Source organism: Fusarium proliferatum, assembly GCF_900067095.1.
Source record: "Fusarium proliferatum ET1 genome assembly, contig: FPRO_scaffold009, whole genome shotgun sequence".
Taxonomy (NCBI): Eukaryota; Fungi; Ascomycota; class Sordariomycetes; order Hypocreales; family Nectriaceae; genus Fusarium; species Fusarium proliferatum.
In genome coordinates this window covers 1,775,896-1,797,681 of record NW_022194798.1, presented here as the reverse complement: position 1 = coordinate 1,797,681, position 21,786 = coordinate 1,775,896, and the positions used below count along the sequence as shown (strand labels likewise).

The window sequence follows — 21,786 nt, the reverse complement described above, 5'->3', positions numbered from 1 at the left end:
TCCAGATCCCCGAGCCAGTCTAGAACTCACTCAATCGTAAGTTATTCTCCCCCTGCTCGACGGACCAACATCTGCTTTCCTTTTTTTCCCTCTCGGCTACGTAACTCTCCCAAACTCTAAACATGCTAATCTCCCCACATTCTACTACCCCGATCCCCAGTGCCGAAGCGCTGATTGACCCGCGTAAGCCGGCGACCCACGCTAGCTTAAGCTTAACGCTGCAGATCTTGCACGTTCTTGGAGAACAACCCCGAGACAACCCTCGTTAATGCCTCGTCGCTGTCATTTCAGGCGGAGATGATGAGTTCGCAGCGACTGATTCATTGCGCATATTAAAAGTGTCTCAGTCAGCTCCATCCTTTCTCGGAGACCTGTCACACCAAACTTTCATTCGTCATGCCTTCTACCATTTCTGTACTTGCTGCGGGGGTTCTCGTGCCCGTTTTGGGTGCGGTGGCTGCTAAGCTTCCTTCTACGGCTCAAATTATTGACCAGAAGTCCTTTAATGTCTTGAAGGATGTGCCGCCTCCCGCAGTGGCCAATGACTCTCTGGTATGTCACTGCAGCCTTGTCGCTCATTCTTACTAATGATTTTGAGTAGGTGTTCACTTGGCCTGGTGTGACTGAGGAGTCTCTTGTTGAGAAGCCTTTCCATGTCTACGATGAAGAGTTTTATGACGTCATCGGAAAGGACCCCTCTTTGACCCTCATCGCAACATCGGACACCGACCCAATCTTCCATGAGGCTGTCGTATGGTATCCCCCTACTGAAGAGGTCTTCTTTGTCCAGAACGCTGGCGCTCCCGCTGCTGGCACTGGCTTGAACAAGTCTTCCATCATTCAGAAGATTTCCCTCAAGGAGGCCGACGAGGTCCGCAAGGGCAAGAAGGATGAGGTCAAGGTCACGGTTGTTGACTCAAACCCTCAGGTTATCAACCCCAATGGTATGTCAGCCTAGCGATCCGCATTGAATGTCGACTAATTTTCTGCCTCAGGTGGCACTTACTACAAGGGCAACATCATCTTTGCTGGTGAGGGCCAAGGTGACGATGTTCCCTCCGCCCTGTACCTGATGAACCCTCTCCCTCCTTACAACACCACCAGTGAGTCGCAAACATACTCAGACGATAATATTTGAAGCTAACCCTAGTCAGCCCTCCTCAACAACTACTTTGGTCGCCAGTTCAACTCCCTCAACGACGTCGGTATCAACCCCAGGAACGGTGACTTGTACTTCACCGATACCCTCTATGGATACCTCCAGGACTTCCGTCCCGTTCCTGGTCTGCGAAACCAAGTCTATCGTTACAACTTTGACACCGGCGCCGTCACTGTCGTCGCTGATGACTTTACCCTTCCTAACGGTATGTCTTTTCGTAATGGTAGAGTCCACGCAACTAATATTGATCAGGTATTGGCTTTGGCCCCGACGGCAAGAAGGTCTATGTCACCGACACTGGCATCGCTCTCGGCTTTTACGGCCGCAACCTCTCTTCACCCGCCTCTGTTTACTCCTTCGATGTGAACCAGGACGGTACTCTCCAGAACCGCAAGACCTTTGCTTACGTCGCGTCTTTCATCCCCGATGGTAAGTCTCCTCTGGCCCGCTGCAATGTCATGTACTGACCCCTCCAGGTGTTCATACCGATTCCAAGGGCCGTGTTTATGCCGGTTGCGGCGATGGTGTCCATGTCTGGAACCCCTCTGGCAAGCTCATTGGCAAGATCTACACCGGAACTGTTGCTGCGAACTTCCAGTTTGCCGGTAAGGGAAGGATGATCATTACTGGACAGACCAAGTTATTCTATGTTACTTTAGGGGCTTCGGGTCCCAAGCTCTATGATTAGATATGTTCGCTTCTCTATACTTGGATAGATAATACATGGCATTTACATTTGTCGCGTCAATCCAACCAGCGCTATGGTCCTCAACTTGTCGTATCTTGTTAGAAGCCTTTGTGGGAGCCCTCTTCTACATCGTCGAAACTCAAGAGTGTATAAAGGGTTTTTGAGTCGAAATAGGCATACTGCTACAGTTCAGTCAACCCAAATCTTTCAGCTTCAAAGAATCAGATCATGGATGCATTTTTGTGACCCTGCTCTCTCCTATAAATTTGTAGAAGGCCTCAATCTCATCTGACCCAATGAGCTTATAGTACTTGGCCCCGGGTGAAACCTGCATATACACGTCAGAAATATAATCTAATTATATTGGGACTCCGCGCTGTCCAGACTTCATTCATCCCTTTACTTTTTAGTCTTTCATGCCAATCAAACCTCAATTGAAACCCAAAGAGTCGGCGTTAGATTTGTCAACTGCGGTTACAACCCCAGCCTATAGCACGCCATGGTTCATGACGAACCTTGAATAGCTCCGATCGAGCCCTGTACAGCTTTTGAAATGGAGAATACCATCATGGATTTCGACCTCAAGGCGCAAAAAGAGGCCGACGACACTGTGACGCTGGTCAACAATTGTTATGCGAGTACTACCTGGAGGACACGACTCCAACCCGAGGACTCAGCAGCATATGCATGCAGGTGGGTTTATCACATCAATTCCAGTTCAATTGAGAAGTAGACTTATCAACTGCAGCCATGTAGCAACCAGTCACTATACGTTCGCGGAGTTTGTGGCAAGTAAGATCTCAATTCCTCTTGATCGTATTGCTGACTGTCCTTACTACCTAGCTATGGGGATACATGCGATCTATAAGGTTAACCTTTAGGCTGCAAACACAGGTAACAAATAAGAACACGGTATTTTTTGCCTCAATATAAGCTTTTACCCATAAGCTTTCACGATAACCATTATATCTTGCTGCAAGCCCTAAGGCATTGCAAGGTAAAGAGATCAAGAGGTATATAAAGGGATATAACCTCGGGTTTGCATCTCTCCTTACTACCTAGACTAGAGTTTGTGACCTTCTTCTTGACCACAAGCCCAATGACCGCGACAAATTCTCTCTAGACTACGGAGAGTCCCGAGACGACATGAGATCAAGAGCTCGCAAGGGCCATTTGTGACTCTCTATGATGAAGATCAGACAGAGAATCTGCTAGGGATAGCTGACTTGGAACAAGCCAGGCGTGATATTTCAGCGTTCGTCTCAATCCCCACAATCCATTTTCATACTCTGGACTTTCAATCATTTCCTGAGAACTCCTATCATGTGAGATCTCTACTTCAGTATCACTATAGGTCTGGGATGCACAATAAAACCGTTCAGAAATCCGAGTTTGACCTTTCTTCGATACTCGATGGCATTCGTTCTCCTTGTGTCCGAGAGATGTGGTGCTTAGCACTTGATGGCAGTATGTCGACGCCATATATGCTACCTTATACTCATCATATTCCTAGAAAGTAGCACAGAGTCTCGCAAAGGCAATGGCTAGTTCCGTTTCTGCCACTGTGATCAAAAGTAAAGCACCAGGATCAGGAGACACCCCGGGTACTAGGAGGGACAACTTAGGTCATGACCGACAAACCCAGATCTTCGAAGCTCTACAAGGTAAGTCTCAGCTGAGAAATAGACAGCTGACCTATGATATTGAAAAGCTGCAAGATGCTACAGAATGACTAAAGTCTCGGGTATTTTCTAACGTCAAATATCGAACATGATACTAATAATTTAATCAGGCTGCCTTGTACATAAAGATCAAAGCCGAAGACCAAAGTGTAGCAATCTACGTCTTTACTCTTGTCGCCGTTGTCTTCCTGCTACTTTCATTTGCAACGAGCTATATGGGAATGAACACAAGTGATATCAGAGACATGGAGCAAGGGCAATGGGTCTTTTGGGCTGTTGGAGGGGCACTGACGGTCGTGGTGCTGCTTGGTGTTTGGGCTATTACATATCGGGGTCTTTGGTGGAAAAAAGCGCGACAGGCTCGGAAGCTTTTACATATGGATTGAAGCAGAGGCGCCGGGACCGACATATGAGATGCGATTGCATTTGAGTCGTACCAAGCAAATGACCTATTCAGCTATTCATATGAAACTTTTATTCTTTTGGGCGATTTCATACAAGTAGAGGACTATTCTAAAACTTTACCTTTATCCTACAATTTTACCGCCTGCTTTATGAGTAGGGCTTCTGTTGGGTCTGGTCCACGAGTAGGCCTACTTGATTGTTTCTAAAACAAATATGTAGAGGAATGTCTTAGCACAAGGCAACTACATGCTTACTTAGATACATGGACGATCAGTATTTAACTTAGCTTATATCTTTCGATCGATTTGGAGCTTTGTGAGACGGTGGGGTTGAGATAGTGTAAGACAAGAAGAGAGAAGTCACTGATAAGCATTTGTACATGGTGACAAAAACATGTGACCATATGCGGGCGACAAGTGTCGACGCAGCTTTCACTAATCTAGCCAAACTCGCACAAGCACCGTAGCCATTTGTTGCTTTTACTAAGGAGTTGCGATGGCTAAACTGGCGGATGCATCGGAACCTGACCTCAAGTTCTGTTTAGGTGTGCTCTACATCACTGATACAAAGGGTACCTGGTCGCTCTCCAGCCGATACAGGACAGGACATTGACCCTAACAGCTTTACCAGCGGGTCAAGATAAATTTCTCTTTTACATCATCAATGATAAATGCTCTCCCACGGTCTATATACAGATAAATCCCACAATTTCAGTATACCAACACTGGTGATGTGAGAACTAGAGGATGTAAGTCTAGTATATTCATGTCAATTTAACAGCACATCATATCTACAAGAGGTCCGAAATATTGGCGCCAGCCTCTTGGACATTAGTAGCCCACTTTCCAGGAGTAGTCTGTTCAACGGATCAGCAGACATCGCTAGTAGCAGTCAGAGCTCACTTACCTGAAGGTAGAGAACACCATCTTCGACAACAGATTCGTTATAGTTCCCTTTCTTCAATGCGCTCACAGTACGAAGGGCGATTTCAGCGTTACTGACAACATCAAAGAACCCTTCTTGAAGCATGTCATCGCCCGGAAACTTCTGCGACTCCAACTGCGAGACAAGTCCATTGAAGTAACCATGAACGGCATTGCCAAAGTTGTTCTCCCAATGTTTTATAAGTGTCGTGCCAGGCCGTTCGCTCTCGGATTTGAGCGCTGCGTAGTTCTCCTCCAGCCGAGGGTCGAGCTTGACAGGTTGACCAAGGATCTTGGCAACTTTGGCTTCGATCTCGCTCTTGTTAGGATACCAGTATTTGGCGAGCCCTTCTTCAGCAACGAAGCTCAGCTTGTTTCCGCCACTGATAGAAGCATCATTGAGAGCCTTCTTCAGGTTGTTATCAGCGACAGCTTCGCTGATGTTCGAGCCTAAACCGGTGGGAGCTACGAGGATTCGAAGCTTTCCGTCCTTGATATCGCAAGAACAGTATTTGAAGGTTGCGGAAGGGTCAACTTCGATGGTCAGGACGTGAGCGGAGGCAAGGGTATTGACGTTGGACTTGATAGACTCCTGAGACCAGTCAAGGCAGGTGGTAGCTCGAGAGATGTACCTGGAACGTTATCAGGATCAAGGTGTAGACAGAAATTGGAATTAGGTAGACGTACTCGTTAAGCATACTTCCAAAGCTGTTCTTGGCATATGAGGACTCTGCATACGGGTAAATTGACAAGGGGTCAACGTCGATGGTCCAGGCTACGCCTAGGAGAGCCTTTGAGAGCTTGGCTTCTAGGTTTGGTTTCTCCTGCTCAAACTGATCACGGACTTTTCTGTGTCAGCGGGAGAAGGCATATGTGCATGTCTATACTTACCGTTCTTGCGAACCATCAGAGATAGTTTATCAGCACGAGGGAGCGACATCTTGTCAGCAAGATCACTGATGTTTGACACAATGTTTCGAAAGCTGTCCATCGGTAAAGATTAGTAGTGCAGCGGATGAGCGAACTGGTGGGATGGTAGGTGACCTAGATGCAGACTTTATAGCCTGGTGAACCTAAACACGAAACCATGAGTAATGGTTTGACGCAGAGGAAAAGGTAACGAAGATCATAGCCCAATGCAGGAATCGCCGTGAAAGAACCAAAGTTTGCCTCCCTGTCTTCGTCTCTAAAGAATAATACTGACCAGAGGAAAAGGAAGATGGCATACATACCTGGGCTATGCCAAGATGCGCTTCTGGTGTCCTCCGTGACTAGAGCTAGTGACGATTCGTAAGGCGACGAGGCGGAATTGATCCGCCAGATTACCCTAGTATAGAGCTAGCCTGCAGCCACTTTTCACTAAGTCGACGCGCTATACCCACTGTTCCGCGGGCATCAATGGTAGAAAACCTCCGCATCTGCCGAACTTCCGCTCACATGCAGTTGGATGAGGTTTCTAAGGCTAGGATAATCGGAACTCTCGGCTGGGAAGTGTATTTGGGACTTCGGTACCGGTTACAACTAACCAAGTCCGTATAACAAGCCTCTCATCTATCTCGTATGTATCGATGAGATAAGCCATCGTCTCCCACGTGTTTGAGGCTGCAAGATACTCCGTTTCGCTCCTTGTCTGCCACACTCATTACGTAGACCAATACAGTCTATTATAAGTATAAAGCACACCGCTCCCGCTTTGCAATTCCGAAGTTGAGAGATGGTGCTTCTAAAGAGTATATAGATGAGCTCACTGGTCGTAAGGTCGAGCTTTGGGCTACTGGTACGAATGATAAGACCGTGATATTGCGTAAGGAATCGTTCCAATAGAAATCAAGCATTGATTCACCGAACCTTGAGCAAGCTTTCTTTAAAACAATCTAACGCGTATTAGGCATGCATTGCGACAAATCAAGCAAAACGGTTCTGGGTAGGGCTAAACTAATAACCATGGCACTCAGTGGTGGAAGATACATGACTGGCGCACATCGAAATCGCCGATCTACACCATATCCAGTCTCATGTTTTATTCCTTGCCTAGCGCGGTAAGAGGCATCACGTCAGTCGCCCCAGATTCATCAATCATCAAGGTTGCCAAGCTTCGTCCCTGGCTAGGCTATCTCCCCTTCCCTATATCCACCAAAGAACGCCACATCACTGAATATTTGCACATTCCGTCTAGGCTCGATATCGTTTCACGTTGCAGGGAAGCGGTCGTGAAATACCACAGCGAGCTTAGTTCTCTCTGCGGATTTGAGCTCCCACACAGATCAGATGGAGTAGGTCACTCTAATCTTCTGCTCGTTGAGGGCAAAGCGAATCAGACTGTAGAGGGAATCAAATATGCGGGCTAGTCTTTATTATCCCTTCCACGCGCAACTATTCCGCCGTAACCACCAAGCGTGCATCAGACCCCTTAGCCTTACGCCCGTCCACGTTCAGGGCAGAATTCCATCCGCTGGTGGCGCTTCAGCTCTACCCGTATTTGACACACAAGGCCGATAATTACCTCTTTGGGCTCATCCCACCTCAATTGCGCTTTGATACCTCACATCGCACCATTGGGGCGTGGCGTGGTGCTGATCAAACTGTTTTGCGGGCGCTCATACGAGCTTGACTTCAGTCGGTCTTTGTTCGTGGCCGAGGTAATTAGTTTGTAGGCGTTCTAAAGTCTACCGATTACTCGACTAATTCTAGCTTGTGGATACTATCGAGGACGACACATACCGAATACCCTCGATCTAGGGGTATTTAGTACACCTCTGCCATCGTCTTGTAAGTGGAAGCCCAATGATCAAGCTTGATAGCGACATGCCAGATCATCGGATTCGAATCTCAGGCGCTAACCGGCTTCTCGGCACACCCGTACTAATTTCAGCGTATATCACCCACTTGAGACGTCAATCTATTGCTCAAATTTGACCTCGAATCCACTAAAGTTGACGTGACCACTGCTTGACAGTCTCAGAGCGCGAGCTACTTCTTATCTACCAAGCTTGCTTGGATTTACCGAAACGCTGAAAGCGGTCTCTTTAATGAGTATGTCTCCAAACTCCACGACACTCTGCACAGGGAAGGTACCAACTTCGCCCTCTATAGACCTCGGCAGCTGGCCCCTTTCTTTAGCCGTAACCCTGTTCAAGCAAGAGATAATTACCAGCATCATTTCAACCACTTGAACCTCGGGTAGAGAACAAATTGCGTTAGTTCAAGTCATCCTTCATGCTTAATCGGATCTTGGCTAAGGGATTAGAGCTTCTTATATGCCAGCTAAAGAGTTATTATCTAGGTTTTCCTCTCATTAGCCTTATACTATAGCATTTAATTAGATATCTTAATATAATATCTAAGTTATAAGCTATTAGTGTTATTTACTGCTGAAACCTATAGCTGAAAGCTTAAGTTAGCCGAGAGTACTTAGAAAAGGGCCATGCCCGAGCTGGCGCCTATAAATATTGCTTGATTGAGTTGAAATGTCGTGGTAGTGCGGTAATAAGCACTGAGAGGCCGAGGATCTTAGAAATCGTTGTCAAGGTCAGATTTCGGGAAGTCTCCGGCCGGGACATAAGCTTCTCCGGAATTCTGGTCGAGAGATAGGCCAGTATATTAGCTACCTGTAGCAACTAGAGAATTAGTGACACGTGAGGATCTCGAGCCTCCCAATTAGCGGGAATTGGTTATTCCGGACCTTGGTGTTCATGCCACAACACCAAGGCCCACTCTCAAACTGATCCCTATACACATCTGAATACCCTCACCTTGTGCCACAGGCATGATTAAGTATCGCTTTATCTCCCCTTCCTTCTTGACTATAGAATGTTTTATACTTACTATTTCTTTTCAATAGAGTTTTACCTTTTTGGCTTATTTATAGCTACTTATAATACAGTTTAAATTAAATTTAGCTGTTGCTTCGTTAATAACTACAACATTACTCCTTACGGTTGTAAGTCGGTCAGTACTCTATTCTCAAGATCAACGATATTCTTGGTCTCTAATAAACCTATTAATTGACGATGGCGAGCATGGTCTGCTACATGCCACGAGGTCAATGGGTCTCTCTTCACATCTGGACAGCACAGTTAGTGCTATAGATCAGCAATCCACTAAATAGTTCTAGTTCAGTATTCAAGATGTAAAGGGCACGTCAAAAAAAGCCCAGAGATTTTAGGCTTTTCTCCTCGGTTCAGAATCTCATATTTGTATGTATGCATGGCGAAATTAGATGAATCAAGTCAACTTAGAATGTTTACTACTCCATAAACTGAGGTAGGTTCTTGCTCAAATCTAAATGGTCTGTAGTGGTCTTTATATCATAACCTCCAACAATAGAGGCCATGGGACCGCGCATAACTAGCTAATCGGGTGTTCGGGTATCAACACAAACCAAAACACCGTATTTTGTCAATGAAGAGCCAAGTATACGTAAGCCACGATAACATGTTGGTGCAGATCGTACTGGTGAAACACTAGCTTGAACACCCTCCAAAGCTTAAGTCGTTTGACAGGAATCAAATCTGCACGGTAAAGTTCAAATTGCCCCTACAATGAGTAAGCAAAGGGCCAACACGACTCTCCCGGATAGGGTGTGGCTTGCTCTAGCCTTATATGGTCATTGTAACCGTGTCTTAATACCACAGCCATAGCCTCATTTCAAAACCAGCGGCAAAGAGGCATTTTCAAGGCGGTCTGAATCGTCTTCGGCTATATTTCCCGGTAAAATACTGTTCCTCCCCACATTAGTGAGTCGGTGTGATGTCGTGCCCCATGTCAGGAAGAAACCTTATTGACGGTCCCTAATAAAACCGTGAATTACGTCTGCGCATTGCCATGCGAGCTTTCTAGCTACCTTGCTGCGTGGTCCACATTACCCACTTGATGTCTCCCGTACATCGACGAGCTTGGCCAATAACGATAATTGTGAACAGAAATGACAGAAACCTGAAAGCTTAACATCCACTCCAGCAACTGAACTCATGGCTTGCAAGGGACGAAAGTGGATACTCCAATATGAAGCTCTTCGTGTTGACGATGTTGTTTATGAGTGATTTAAGCTTTCCCAAGCTTGAATATGTCTCAGCTGCAGTCCAATGGCCTACCCCTACTTTCACATCGCCTGAGGCCAGTAGAAGCTTTGGACCTGAACTGAATTATGTATGCATACTTGAATGCAATGAGCTCTTTGGCTGCTTACTTTATTTCTTATATGAGATAATTTGACGTCTTACTGACTTCTATATTATTACTCATTCAGCCAGCAATAATTGTTACTACTAGATAGTGATATGTGATTTGGTAGTCTATTATGGATTGTGATAGTTGAACTGTTACGTTTTAAGCTTTGTAGGGTGGAGCTAGAAGCGCTTTCAGAAAGGCTCTTAGTTCTCTATTTGTATCTGCCGATAAATTACTAGTCAAACTACAGACTTTAAGTTTAATAACACTATTAGCCCCATTTAAGATACTACTTTTGATAAAGAAATTAACTTAAAATCCTAGCATTTAAATATAAAGGAGTGGTCCAGTCAAGTTACTGCTACTAAATCCTTATTTCAGACTTCATCTTATAGTCTGCAATTACTTCAATTTATTAGATATACAACCTACAAAATGAAGCTGACTCTTCTCTTCTTCCTTCCAGTAGCTCTGGCTGCGGTAAGTGATTATGTTTTGAGAGTTGAGATTCATCTAATATTAATAGAACTGCTGGCCTCCCGCTCCGAATGCCGGCGATTCTGGTCGTTGCTACTGGGGTACAAGCGCCTTTGCTTCTTGCACTGCAGTATGTATTTTTCCCCCTCGCCCATCGAGCTTTGCTGATGTTGCTTTCTCATAGAGCTCTCCATGCACTGGCAACGGAAACTCATGCAAACTTCTTGGAGGCGGAGTTGCAAGCTGCACATAAGGAGTTCAGGGGCCAGTTTGGATTATAGGATTTAGTCTATATATTAGCACTTAGAACCTATCTCCTTAAAGACTATAATGTCATGAGAATATTAAATGGCTCACCCTCCCTTCGCTTATCGTTCGAAGGTACGTCCCATCTTGGTCACTGTCTGTCTTATGTCCAAATACGCATCACTCACATCTCATGTCTCGAATTCGTCGCATCCAGCTCAACAGGAGGATACTGCGGCGGCGGCGAACCATACGTCAAAACTGATCCCGCATTCTTCGTATCCTCCTTCGTCTCCAACTCAGCAGCCGGCGGCGTGGCCCTCTTTCTTCTCCTCCAGAGATAAATCGCCGCTCCAATAATTGCAAGCGCAACTACTCCAACCCCAGCTCCAATACCAGCTTTAGCACCAGTCGATAGACCCCCGCTCGAAGATCCGTCTGAGAATGATTCATCAGTACCAGTCTCTGCTGGTGCCGAATCTGCTTTTGTAGATCCTGTTGAACCAGATGACAAGCTCAGATCTTTTTCTCGATAGTTGAGCTGGATCATTGGTGCGAAGATGGTTATCCCATCTAGAGACACCGTGCTGGTTTCATCTGTCACTGTCGCTGGAAGGGTGAGCCAGTTGAGTACAGTCTTTTGGTTCGAGCATGATGCGACTTGTAATGAGCCTCTGGAAGCGATGGTTGTGCATGTTTGTGGCCCGCCAGGCTGCGCGCAGGTGTATCCGCTGGTAACGTCAGTTTCCCGACCAAAGGCAAAGCCATAGGACCCTTACGATGGACAGCATCCTATTACCCTCTCGTCATCTTGTATCGAGAACTGAAAATTGAAGTTTCCAGTCTCCGGGCCTGTCGCGGTGCATGCTTTTTTATAACCTTGAGGACACTCAAACGCAGGAGAGTAGAAGCCCCAGCCATTCACAGCATTCCCAGCCGAGATCGATGATTTTCGCGGTGGCCAACAGTCTGTATCGTCTAGTACGCCTTGCTACGGGTTTCTGTCAGATCTCGTTCGATACGCCAAGGAAACATTGGCCTACCGTGTTGTCCTTGTTATTCCCGCACGTCTGGCCTTGCCAAGCATTCGTGCATGACGAGCAATCGGTGACTGGCACAGTACATCGATCGGGGTACTTCCACTCTGTCGTGAAAGGACCCAAATTCGTTCGTGCGCTTGGCATAGCGGTCGTCGTCCACGATCGTATCGATGTTTATGTGGAGGATAGAAGAAGCGAGACCAGATCTTCAGGTCAAGAAATGGCGAAAGATAAAAGAGTTGACCAAGGAGAGAAATCGGAACGGCTCAGCACATCCGTCATCCCTGTTCCGTCTTACTGCATCACACCTGTTTCCCTTTTGAGGCGCTACAGGCTTACTTGCGTCCACCTCATCAATGGTGTAGCCAATAAACACCATTGTTTCTTATTTCAAGCTTTTCTGCCCAGTAATAGCCAACGAAAGCTGTCAACATCACAAGGATTGCAAGGACCCTGTCGTTCTGGTGAAATTATGGCCCCCAAATGCCGAAAGGATTCGGACAACCTTGCAGATACGAAACCACATGGCTGAGTTATGTTGGCTATGTCTCTCCGCCATTCACAAGGATGTTTGTCAAAGAGCCAATCGTAACAGCGTTTCATCTCCCCATCCCTGACTTGCACGTCTCACTGGGCTGATTCGAAGGCTATGTTGGATCCTTCTGTCATTCGTACAGCATTCAATATTAGGTGAGCTCCATTCAAGACTCGACTGTGGCTTTTGAAGTAAGACACTTATCACTAATCATCAAAGAATTTCACTTGAGCTCGCCAATTGCGCTTTGTCGCTAGAAATGTTCAAATTTCCCAAGCCTCGACCTGAGATGCATGAGGAAGTGAGACAGGCCTGTAAATCATCCCATGTTTGAAACATTAACCGTGATAGTATGTGAATTTCCAGGAGATCGCTGAAGAGCCCCAAGAGAGATACGAAGACGATGCGCGGTATCACTGGAAGGAAGGCTGATTTTCTGCGGTAGAATATTCCCCGAAGTGAGAACGCAGTCACGCAGTTGATGCAGGTAGTACTCCTCTCCGTACGAACTGTAGTATCCATCGACACAGTCCATTATATTTCCATATCTCTCCTTATCCGTAGAGCTATAAATACCCATCCACGGTTTCAGGTCCCCAGATGACGAATCCGCTTCTAAGCCGAAGACTACATAGATCCGAGGAGAGATAAAGGTCTTGGAAGTATGGGTTAGCTGAAAGTTGAGAAAACCAGTGAACTTTTCGCTCCTGTCCGTGACGAATTCTTGACGCAGGGTATCCCATAGATCTGCTGGCTTCGCTGCGAAAGAAGCGAGCTTGAATCCAGGACAAATATTGAACTGCGACGCAATATTCATGTCGAGGCGCCTTGCCAAGTCAGTGGAACCAAATGACGTGACATGTTTTCGAATAAAGATCTTGTGGCGTGGACCGGCCCATAACAGAGAATCTTGTGTTTCGAATAGTTCATAAGGTCGGCTACGGACAAAGCCATCGGCCGTCTTTGTAAGGTAAACTCCAATCTTCGACGCACTCCCACTGTCATCCGGTATCATGCACGCGAGGTTGAGGACGTATTCCTTGTCCTTGCTCTCGCCAAGAAATGTCTCCAGTCTAAGGCCCTTATTCGTCATGCTGTATTCGTGCCCGTATCTCATCGTTGAAGCGCGGCGGAGATTTCGACAGTGTGCGAACTCGGAGGGCGCTAGAGCGAGGATACCGCGAAATCCTAGCGGCCGAAATATCCCTAGATACTTCCCTTCGTACAAACTGACTTTCCATGCAAAGATAGAGAGGTCAGTTGTTTCTTTGATGATTTCCTCTTGAAGTCTGCCAAAGGCTTTGGTCCCTTCTCCATAGAGCATTGGCATGTTAACACCGAAGATCCCGAGGAGGCAGTATGCTAGATCCTCAACTCTTGTGGTCTCTCGGTTTGCCGCCCATGACATGCGCTTCGCAACTGGTATAGTCTCCAGGATAGCGTTATTTTCGAGAACTGCCATGTCGATACCGGTGATGCCTGAAATCTTACCCTGTAAATCTGCTTTGGTCCCCCGGTAATTCCAAGCACTGTCGTAAAACTCAAGATTTCGTGAAGCAATCAGTTCCTGCAGTGTCCATCCCCTGGTAAACCATCGACAAGACGACAAGCCAGAAAGCTGGTCATCTTGCGGACCGCGATGAAGGTCCAAATCTTCGAGGTGAGCAAAGCAAACTTCTGACAGCTTGTACCAGTTGAACATGGAGTTTATAGCTTCCGCCAGCTCTGCGCTGCTCCTCTTGTCGACACAGCAAGTGTCAACCCATGCGTATGTGATTCCCCTCTCTTTGGCTAATCTGCATGTGTGTATGATCTTGACATAGCCTTTCTTTCCCTTCTCTTGACCCTTCATCATGTCTTCAAATGTGACTTCATCTTCACCCCAGGTATGCGATAGGATTGCATAGGGAGTTGATGATATGTTCTTGTCCTCTAGTGCGATTGTCGTTGTGTTGATAAGCCACATGATTGCCCTTGGACCAAGTTCGAAACATTCATAAAGCCACAGAACTTTATCCGTACCCTAGACTCGAGCTGCTTTCTTGGCAAAGTTGCAAAAACAGCTTTGAATTCGGCTGACCTCGGAAGCGGGGTTGAATTCAAGCTGACAGCTGAGGTATTTCAGGTCATCGGAAAATAGTCGGCATGATGATGACCAAAGCATCAAGCCATGACTGCACCCACATCAAGCCGCTGTCACCCATTTTCGACCAGCTATATGAGTAGCTTTGAGGAAACCCGACGGTTACATGCTAACAAGTTCAATGATGCAGGGTAGTGCTGCTCAGCCGGGCAACTTGTATGAGACAAACACAATTGATCGGCCTAGCCTCATATCTTCCCCAGAGAAATGAGAAAAGGCAATCTTGCCGCCCAAAAAACTCGTCCTGTAGCAGATACGAATCAATCTCAAGTTGATACTCAAAGACGGTGTAAGATTACCAAGCACCGTGGAGGATTACCGACAATGGCAATTCACAGCGATGTCTCTAGCCTCCAAACTTTGCCGCTTTCCAGGCTAGCGCAACCACAAATTCATCATAGCCGAGATCCCTTCATTGGCTCCGTTGAATTAATATGAGGTAACAAGATCGATTCTATGGGTCCGGAATTAGGAAGAAATTTCGGTGGAGAACCAAACATGGACTAGAGATGAAGTCATAAGAAGCGTTCCTCAGAATCTCCATCTCTTGGCTGTTCACTTGGCATTTCTAAAACTGCAAATATTATCAGCCAAGAGATCTTGCCAAGTAGTTTCACTTGGCGAAGCTATCAGAAAGTATGTTTGCTGAAACGGAGAGATCTGAGGTTGCTCGTAGCAATGAGTCGTCTGGTATGTTGCAATTGAGAGTGATGTTGAGAGATGAAGTGCTAATTAAGATAGAGCAACCGATAATTGTCCAATGGGACGGCCCAAATGACCCTGGGAATCCTTATAACTGGTCCCGCAAGAAGAAATGGTTCGCCGTTGGTCTGGGACTCTTCGCGACGTTCATCTCTATGATGAACGGAACAATCATCACTACAGCGCACGAAGCAATTGGCGAGGACTTCAATGTCAGCGACGAGAACTTTCCGCACTCTTATTGGCCCGTGGCATCATGGGGATTGGGTGGTGCGTTGTTCTCATTGGTTTTGCTCCCGATCATGGAAGACTTTGGAATGAGACTTGTGTTTCTTGTGGTGTACACCGTCTTCCTCTGCTTTCTCATTCCCGTTGGAGTGGCGCCTAACTACGCGACTTTGATCATCACTCGCTTCTTCAGTGGTGGATGCTGCACTATTCTCGCGAATGCAGTAGCTGGCATCATCGGAAATGTCTTTGCTACTGATCGAGCTCGAACAATTCCAACTGGGTTGTATATCATGATCTACCTGAACGCCAGCAGCCTTGGCCCCGTCATCGGCGCTGCTATCTTTCAATTCCTGCCCTGGCGATGGATTGGCTACATAGAGCTCATCTGGACTGGTGTTTTCTTCCCAATCTTCATCCTGGCCATGCCTGAGACGCGAGGGTCAGCGATATTGACTGCGAGAGCGAAGAAGTTGAGAAAGCAAGGGAAGAACGCGTACAGCCAGAAGGAGCTTGAGTCAAAGTCGATTCTTCACGATATCTGGACGAGCATTCAGCGACCACTCTACATGCTCTGCACCGAGTCGGTTGTCTTCATCTCAACTATCTGGACGGCGTTCAGTCTGGGAGTGATTTACGTTTTCACGCAATCTGTTGAACAAGTCTTCACAGCACTGTACGGATGGAACGCCATTGAAGCCGGCTACGTTCAAGCAGCTATCGTCATCGGAGAGATTCTTGGCTTCGGTCTTTGTGTCCTGACAAACAACTGGTATTACGCTTCTGCGTCACGCAATAAAGAAGCGCCCGGAACACCCATCCCCGAAGCTCGACTCTACGCCGCAGTAATCGGAGGTTTCATCGGTGTCACGGGCGGAATGTTTGTCTACGCCTGGACAAGCTATTCCTCAGTGCACTGGATCGGACCTGCAATTGGACTTATGCTCGTTGGACTTGGCACTGAGGCTGTTGTCGTTAGTATCGCGAACTATCTAATCGATGCTTATAGCAATTATGCTGGAAGTGCTATTGGAGCTACAGTGTTAGGCGAGAACTTGGGCGTCGCGTTTTTGCCGCTTGCTTCGAGCAGCATGTACACGAATTTGGGCTTTCACTGGGCTAGTTCGCTGTTGGGGTTCATCTCGTTGGTGTTGGCCGCGGCGCCTATTGGGGTGTTTATCTGGGGTAAGGAGATTAGGGCGCGAAGTCCGTTTATGAAGTCTGCTATGTCGAAGCCTATGGAGTTTGCGATCTCGACTTCAGAGTGAGGGAGCCGGAAATGAACGATATATAGCAACCAAATACAAATTGAATAAGACAATGTCATCGCATGAGACAATATGGCACATGCATTGAAAGGATTCATGATACACCGACGCATAAAATCGTGAATCACTTCGGCCTGCCAAATTCAGCCGTATTACTTCGTCGTCTCGGATCAGTCGGGTCCTTTTGTCCTTGGCCCCAAATCCTTCTCACGTTGAGTCATTCAACCCCAACATGTGCAAGGTTTCGGCAAGCCACTTTCTCTCGCATTGGCTCGCTTGACGATTGAATTCACGCCACTAATTTGCCGATCTGATAAGCAGGATCTGATAACAGACATCACGACCGATAGCTCCGCGCTACCTCCGTAAGCACTACCTTTCCAGGAGGAATCGGTCTCCGGCCGCGAATACTGGCTGCGATGCGGGGTATAAATATCCTCACCTTAGCAAAGCATCTTCGATTGAGTATGCTATTCGTACGGGTTTTCTTGATACAAAATGACTACAGACGTGAAAGAACCCGTTCTCGACACTGAGCTTGGTGTACTCAACAGCACCCCAGCAGATCCATACCTCGTCGCTTTCAATGAACTCGACAGCGATAATCCCAAGAACTGGCCCGAAAAGCGGAAATGGGCGGTAACAAACGTTCTCTCAATAACAGGCTTCAACCGCATCCTCGTCTCTACAGTAATGGCTCCCGCACTCTCTGTCATCGCTAAGGACCTCGACATGACAGCGACTCAATCCGTCATGGCCCTGAGTATCTACCTTTTAGCAACTGCCTTTGGTCCTCTGGTCATTGGACCATTATCTGAGGTCTATGGACGCAAGACAATTCTTCACGTATCCAATATCTGGTTCCTGGTATGGAATCTTGCGTGCGGGTTCGCAAACTCGAAGGAGATGCTTATCGGCACACGCTTCCTCGCTGGCTTTGGCGCAAGTGCTGTTTATGCTCTTGGAGGCGGTGTTCTAGGCGACATCTGGCGTCCTGACCAGCGTGGCAAGTCTCTTGGATGGTACTCTGTCATTCCTCTCATCGGGGCCGCAACCGGTAAGTCCAAGCCTCATTTCTTTGAGGGTCACGTCACTAACTCTGACAAAAGGCCCTATCATTGGCGGTTTCATGACTGATCGGATTTCTTGGCGATGGATGTTCTGGTCTACTTCCATGTTCCAAGTCGCAATGGCTGCTATCTCTTTCACCACGTTCCGCGAGACATACGCCCCTGCAATTCTTAAGAAGCGGGCTAAGAAATTGCGCAAAGAGACCGGCCAGCCATATTATACTTACGCGGAGCGAACACAAGAGGGACATACTTTGAGAAAGGTCCTCACCCAAGCTATGACCCGTCCCCTTCGTCTTTTAGCCTTCCATCCCATCATCCAAGTCGCTGCTGTCATCTCCGCCATTGGCTATGGTCTTTTGTACATCGTTCTCTCAAGTTTCGCAGAGATTTGGACACAGCAATATGGACAATCGGTTGAGATAAGTGGCCTCCACTACATCTCATGTGCATTGGGTGAATTAGCAGCGTCACAAATCGGCGCGCCGTTGATGGACTACTGGTTCCGTAGAACTGAGCGTCGCAATGGCCAGCATCTACCAGAAAACAGAGTACCACTTATGGCGATGGGTGCTTTCATCGCGCCAATTGGCTTCATCGTCTATGGCTGGTGCGCTGAGTTCAGAGTCCACTGGGCATGGGTTGATGTAGCCATGTTCATTACCTGTTTCGGCATGCAGATCTCTGGTATGCCGTTGCAAGCGTACTTGATCGATGCTTATCCGGATCATACTTCAAGTGCTATCGCGGCGGAGCAGTTTCCTCGCAGTCTGGCTGCTTTCTTGTTCCCGCTGTTTACGCCAAAGATGTATGCTGCTCTTGGGTATGGATGGGGGAACAGTGCTATGGCGTTTGCCGAGCTGGCGCTCGAGTTGGCTGCGCCGTTGTTGCTGTGGAAGGTTGGAGCAAGCCTACGTGCGAGGGCAACGTCGAGTCTATAGGAATGAGTGGCTTGGCAGAAAGAGGATATCACTAGGTAGCCAGGTAATGGGCGATGGTATTTGGTACTGTCAATTCGGATACATTTTGTCTGATCATCGCTACTCTCGTGAACCCTTCTCAAAGCCCCTCAACCAAATTTCAAGTCGTTCTTTTGTTCTTCGTTAGAATTAATACTCAAACCTCCATCGCGGATCAGTATCGCCTCTCCAGTCCTCCACCTCTCCAACGTGCTTAATCTCCTCACTCACCGCCGCCCGCGCATCATTCTGCTTCTTCAACCTCCAGCCAAGTATAGTCACAACCACAATATTAGCAACAAGATATCCCAAAGCCATGGAATGTCCAACCACAAATCGCGGTCCATCACCAGATCGATAAAGCTGCGTCCCCATGACTGCTCCAAGGTTTCCAATGCTGATCTGCATAGCATTCGCAATAGCACGTTTCGTTTGTCCAGATACGTTGATCGCGGGCCAACTGAGGACAAGAGCAGTGGCCGGGTAGATTCCAGCTGCGGCGAAGAATGTTCCAACGTATGAGACTCCTGGTCTTGCGGTGGGGTTCGTGTTGGCGAGAAGGATAATGTAGCCAATTGCTGCGACACCAGCTGAGCCGGCGATGAAGACAGCGCGTTTGGCGAGTTTCTCAGAGGCGATGGCAACAGCTAGAGTTGTGATGAAGGCGACGGCGTATGGTGGGATTGTCAAGAGCTGTGCCACTGCAGCTTTGTATCCTAGGTCCTTGATGATGGTGGGCTAATTCTGTTAGTATGAACTCTAACTTAAGAGCATGGTAACTTGCCAGGAACAGTGACAGTGTGTACAGCGGTAGACTCATGGTGTGAAAGCCCAGACCGTACAGCCAGCAACTGGGGTCACTGAATGCCTCGCGAACAGCAGCCCAGCTGAACTTCTCTTCGCGAATCGCGTCACTGTCTGCATGCAGGCGCTCATGGATGAAGGAGCGCTCTGATTTGGTGAGGAATTTTGAGGTATCGGGGTAGTTCTCGATGAACCAGTATGCGGCAACGGCGACTACTACTGTCGCGATACCTTCCTGTTTATCGTTAGCTTGGCCTGGATAATGTCGGTGTAGCGGCTCACCAAGATGAAGATCCATCGCCAACCATTATCCCAGACGACACCTGCCATCTTACCAATCCCCTGATTCCATTAGTACAACTGCCTGATAGAAGCCAAGGTGACTTACATATGCCAAGATGCCACCGAACGCTCCAGCTAGTGATGCAGCGCTGAAGAATAGCGAGATACGATATTGTCGCTCACGACGTTTGTACCACATGGAGAAGTAGTACACAACACCTATTCATCATCAATACGGCCATTCCGAACTGCAGCCTTCACGAGTGAACCCACCGGGAAACAATCCGCTCTCAGTTACACCAAGGAAGAATCGAGCAATGAAGAAACCAGTCTTGTTCTGCACGATACCGAGAAGAGTCGCAACGATACCCCAGGCCACAGTGAGTGTTGGCAGCCAGAGTCGAGGCGTAGTTCGCTTGAGGATAATATTGCATGGGATCTGGAGCTGTCAGATTCATGCTTGGAGACAATGAAGGGCGACGAACCTCGAAGAGGACATAACCAATAAAGTACAGCGTCAAGCCAGTGAGATACTCATTCCCCGCTATCAAATTTCAGAGACAGGTTTCCAGGCATACATCTTTTTATCTTACACATGTGCAGATCGTCAATCATTCCCTCAATACGAGCATTGCCAACTGTCCGTTTATGTCAGCTCGACATCACGCCGTTCTGTTGCAATCATCCATACCATTGCTGCGGTCCAAGAACGAAAGCAGATAAAGAATCCCAACTGCTGGTAGAAGCTTCAAATCAAGTTTGCGTAGCAGGGCTTTCTCGTTTATTTGCGAGCTAGAGTCGACGGTGCCGGCCTCGTCGCTGAGGTCCGGCGGCGAATCGTTCTTCAGGTCGGCAGTCATTGTATAGAGCCGCGTCTCGAGACCAGATGTTGCAAAGCGGTAGAAACTTTGGATTGCAGGTGGGACATATCGAATAAATATGCTTGCGGAGTAAGAATGATGTCTCTCTCTAGTAATATTGCACCATACGTCCCTTGTTCAGATCTTCATGAGGTTTCATCCATTCCAACTTGTCATTTCGATGCAACGCTGATACTAGGTACTTCTCCAACCGCTGAGAACACTACTTCTTCAAAAGTACCGCAGACGAGATCTGCAACAACTGTTGCCCTTTCCACAAATAAGAGCGATGCATAGAGAGATTAGAGTGCACTGATGGATGCACAATCTAGATGCATCGGTCGGAGCATTTTCCCCAAACGACCCAAACATGACGTTGGCGCGTAGAATGAACCACTGCCGGCACTTTATCACTTCCATGACATCACCATTTTCATGAAGGGTTTGTCTTTGAGACGCGAAGTTGACATGTCGCCATGTTAGTAGCCTCTGTCGTGATCTCAGACGAGCCAATGGGAGCGTTTGTGACAACGGCTTGGCTTACCCACTTGGGGTAGCGTGGGGAACCATGAACGTGGGATTTCATGGAATAACGGAGCCTAGGGGAGGAAAGAAAACTCAGGACCTTGACCCTCAGTGACAGAGAGACTTAGGTAACTTTATAAAAATTTAGAATATCTTGACTAATTTTAGGATATCTTTTGCTGAGTTTATTTTGATACTCTATTAATATTAAGGTGCGGTGTTTTCTTGCTCCCTGAGGGGAGCAAAGCAAAGACTTTTCGTACATATTGGACTTTTGACGCGTGCATTAAATTAGCCGAATGAGACTGGAGGAGATAGTAAAGCGGACATAGACGAATCGGAATATATTTCGAATCAAGGTCACTAGCAGTCCTAGAAGTCAACCAGGTTCAATGTTTTGTTCTTCCGTCAACCTGAATACATCATTCGATAATCCCCTAAGACCGGCCAAGATCTTATGTACATCAAGCCCCGTGCCTCGAGATCCCAACTATCCCATGTTTAAGAAAGGCCATTACTTCACGTATAGTTTTGTAATGCCTAGCTGTTACTTAAATTATATATAGGATGGATACAGTTGCATGCTATTAGTCGTCATGTTGAGATTTCGTCTCCTTACTG

General features: G+C 47.2%; 8 protein-coding genes across 8 annotated transcripts; 4 read left to right on the top strand and 4 right to left on the bottom strand.

Moving 5' to 3' along the window:
• Window positions 1–396: 396 nt before the first annotated feature.
• Window positions 397–1,847, top strand: FPRO_15108 (putative lactonohydrolase; the record flags this gene model as incomplete). Its single annotated transcript, XM_031220608.1, has 6 exons — window positions 397–552; window positions 602–944; window positions 996–1,103; window positions 1,155–1,364; window positions 1,412–1,588; window positions 1,636–1,847. 6 exons carry the CDS (start codon window positions 397–399, stop codon window positions 1,845–1,847), a joined length of 1,206 nt encoding a protein of 401 aa, XP_031086250.1.
• Window positions 1,848–4,724: 2,877 nt separating this feature from the next.
• Window positions 4,725–5,797, bottom strand: FPRO_15109 (uncharacterized protein; the record flags this gene model as incomplete). Its single annotated transcript, XM_031220607.1, has 4 exons — window positions 4,725–4,790; window positions 4,841–5,489; window positions 5,545–5,701; window positions 5,749–5,797. The coding sequence occupies 4 exons, from the start codon at window positions 5,795–5,797 to the stop codon at window positions 4,725–4,727; spliced, it is 921 nt and encodes a 306-aa protein (XP_031086249.1).
• A 4,664-nt stretch (window positions 5,798–10,461) lies between these two features.
• FPRO_15110 (uncharacterized protein) lies at window positions 10,462–10,756 on the top strand (the record flags this gene model as incomplete). Its single annotated transcript, XM_031220606.1, has 3 exons — window positions 10,462–10,506; window positions 10,553–10,633; window positions 10,688–10,756. 3 exons carry the CDS (start codon window positions 10,462–10,464, stop codon window positions 10,754–10,756), a joined length of 195 nt encoding a protein of 64 aa, XP_031086248.1.
• A 177-nt stretch (window positions 10,757–10,933) lies between these two features.
• Window positions 10,934–11,933, bottom strand: FPRO_15111 (uncharacterized protein; the record flags this gene model as incomplete). The annotated part of the gene is made up of 3 exons (XM_031220605.1): window positions 10,934–11,480; window positions 11,529–11,740; window positions 11,793–11,933. 3 exons carry the CDS (start codon window positions 11,931–11,933, stop codon window positions 10,934–10,936), a joined length of 900 nt encoding a protein of 299 aa, XP_031086247.1.
• A 710-nt stretch (window positions 11,934–12,643) lies between these two features.
• FPRO_15112 (uncharacterized protein) lies at window positions 12,644–14,290 on the bottom strand (the record flags this gene model as incomplete). The annotated part of the gene is made up of 1 exon (XM_031220604.1): window positions 12,644–14,290. One exon carries the CDS (start codon window positions 14,288–14,290, stop codon window positions 12,644–12,646), a length of 1,647 nt encoding a protein of 548 aa, XP_031086246.1.
• Window positions 14,291–15,105: 815 nt separating this feature from the next.
• Window positions 15,106–16,665, top strand: FPRO_15113 (uncharacterized protein; the record flags this gene model as incomplete). The annotated part of the gene is made up of 2 exons (XM_031220602.1): window positions 15,106–15,157; window positions 15,209–16,665. 2 exons carry the CDS (start codon window positions 15,106–15,108, stop codon window positions 16,663–16,665), a joined length of 1,509 nt encoding a protein of 502 aa, XP_031086245.1.
• Window positions 16,666–17,163: 498 nt separating this feature from the next.
• On the top strand, window positions 17,164–18,676 carry FPRO_15114 (uncharacterized protein; the record flags this gene model as incomplete). Its single annotated transcript, XM_031220601.1, has 2 exons — window positions 17,164–17,722; window positions 17,775–18,676. The coding sequence occupies 2 exons, from the start codon at window positions 17,164–17,166 to the stop codon at window positions 18,674–18,676; spliced, it is 1,461 nt and encodes a 486-aa protein (XP_031086244.1).
• A 168-nt stretch (window positions 18,677–18,844) lies between these two features.
• Window positions 18,845–20,640, bottom strand: FPRO_15115 (uncharacterized protein; the record flags this gene model as incomplete). The annotated part of the gene is made up of 8 exons (XM_031220600.1): window positions 18,845–19,432; window positions 19,479–19,733; window positions 19,781–19,840; window positions 19,887–19,999; window positions 20,054–20,219; window positions 20,266–20,324; window positions 20,374–20,418; window positions 20,472–20,640. 8 exons carry the CDS (start codon window positions 20,638–20,640, stop codon window positions 18,845–18,847), a joined length of 1,455 nt encoding a protein of 484 aa, XP_031086243.1.
• Between the last annotated feature and the right edge of the window lie 1,146 nt (window positions 20,641–21,786).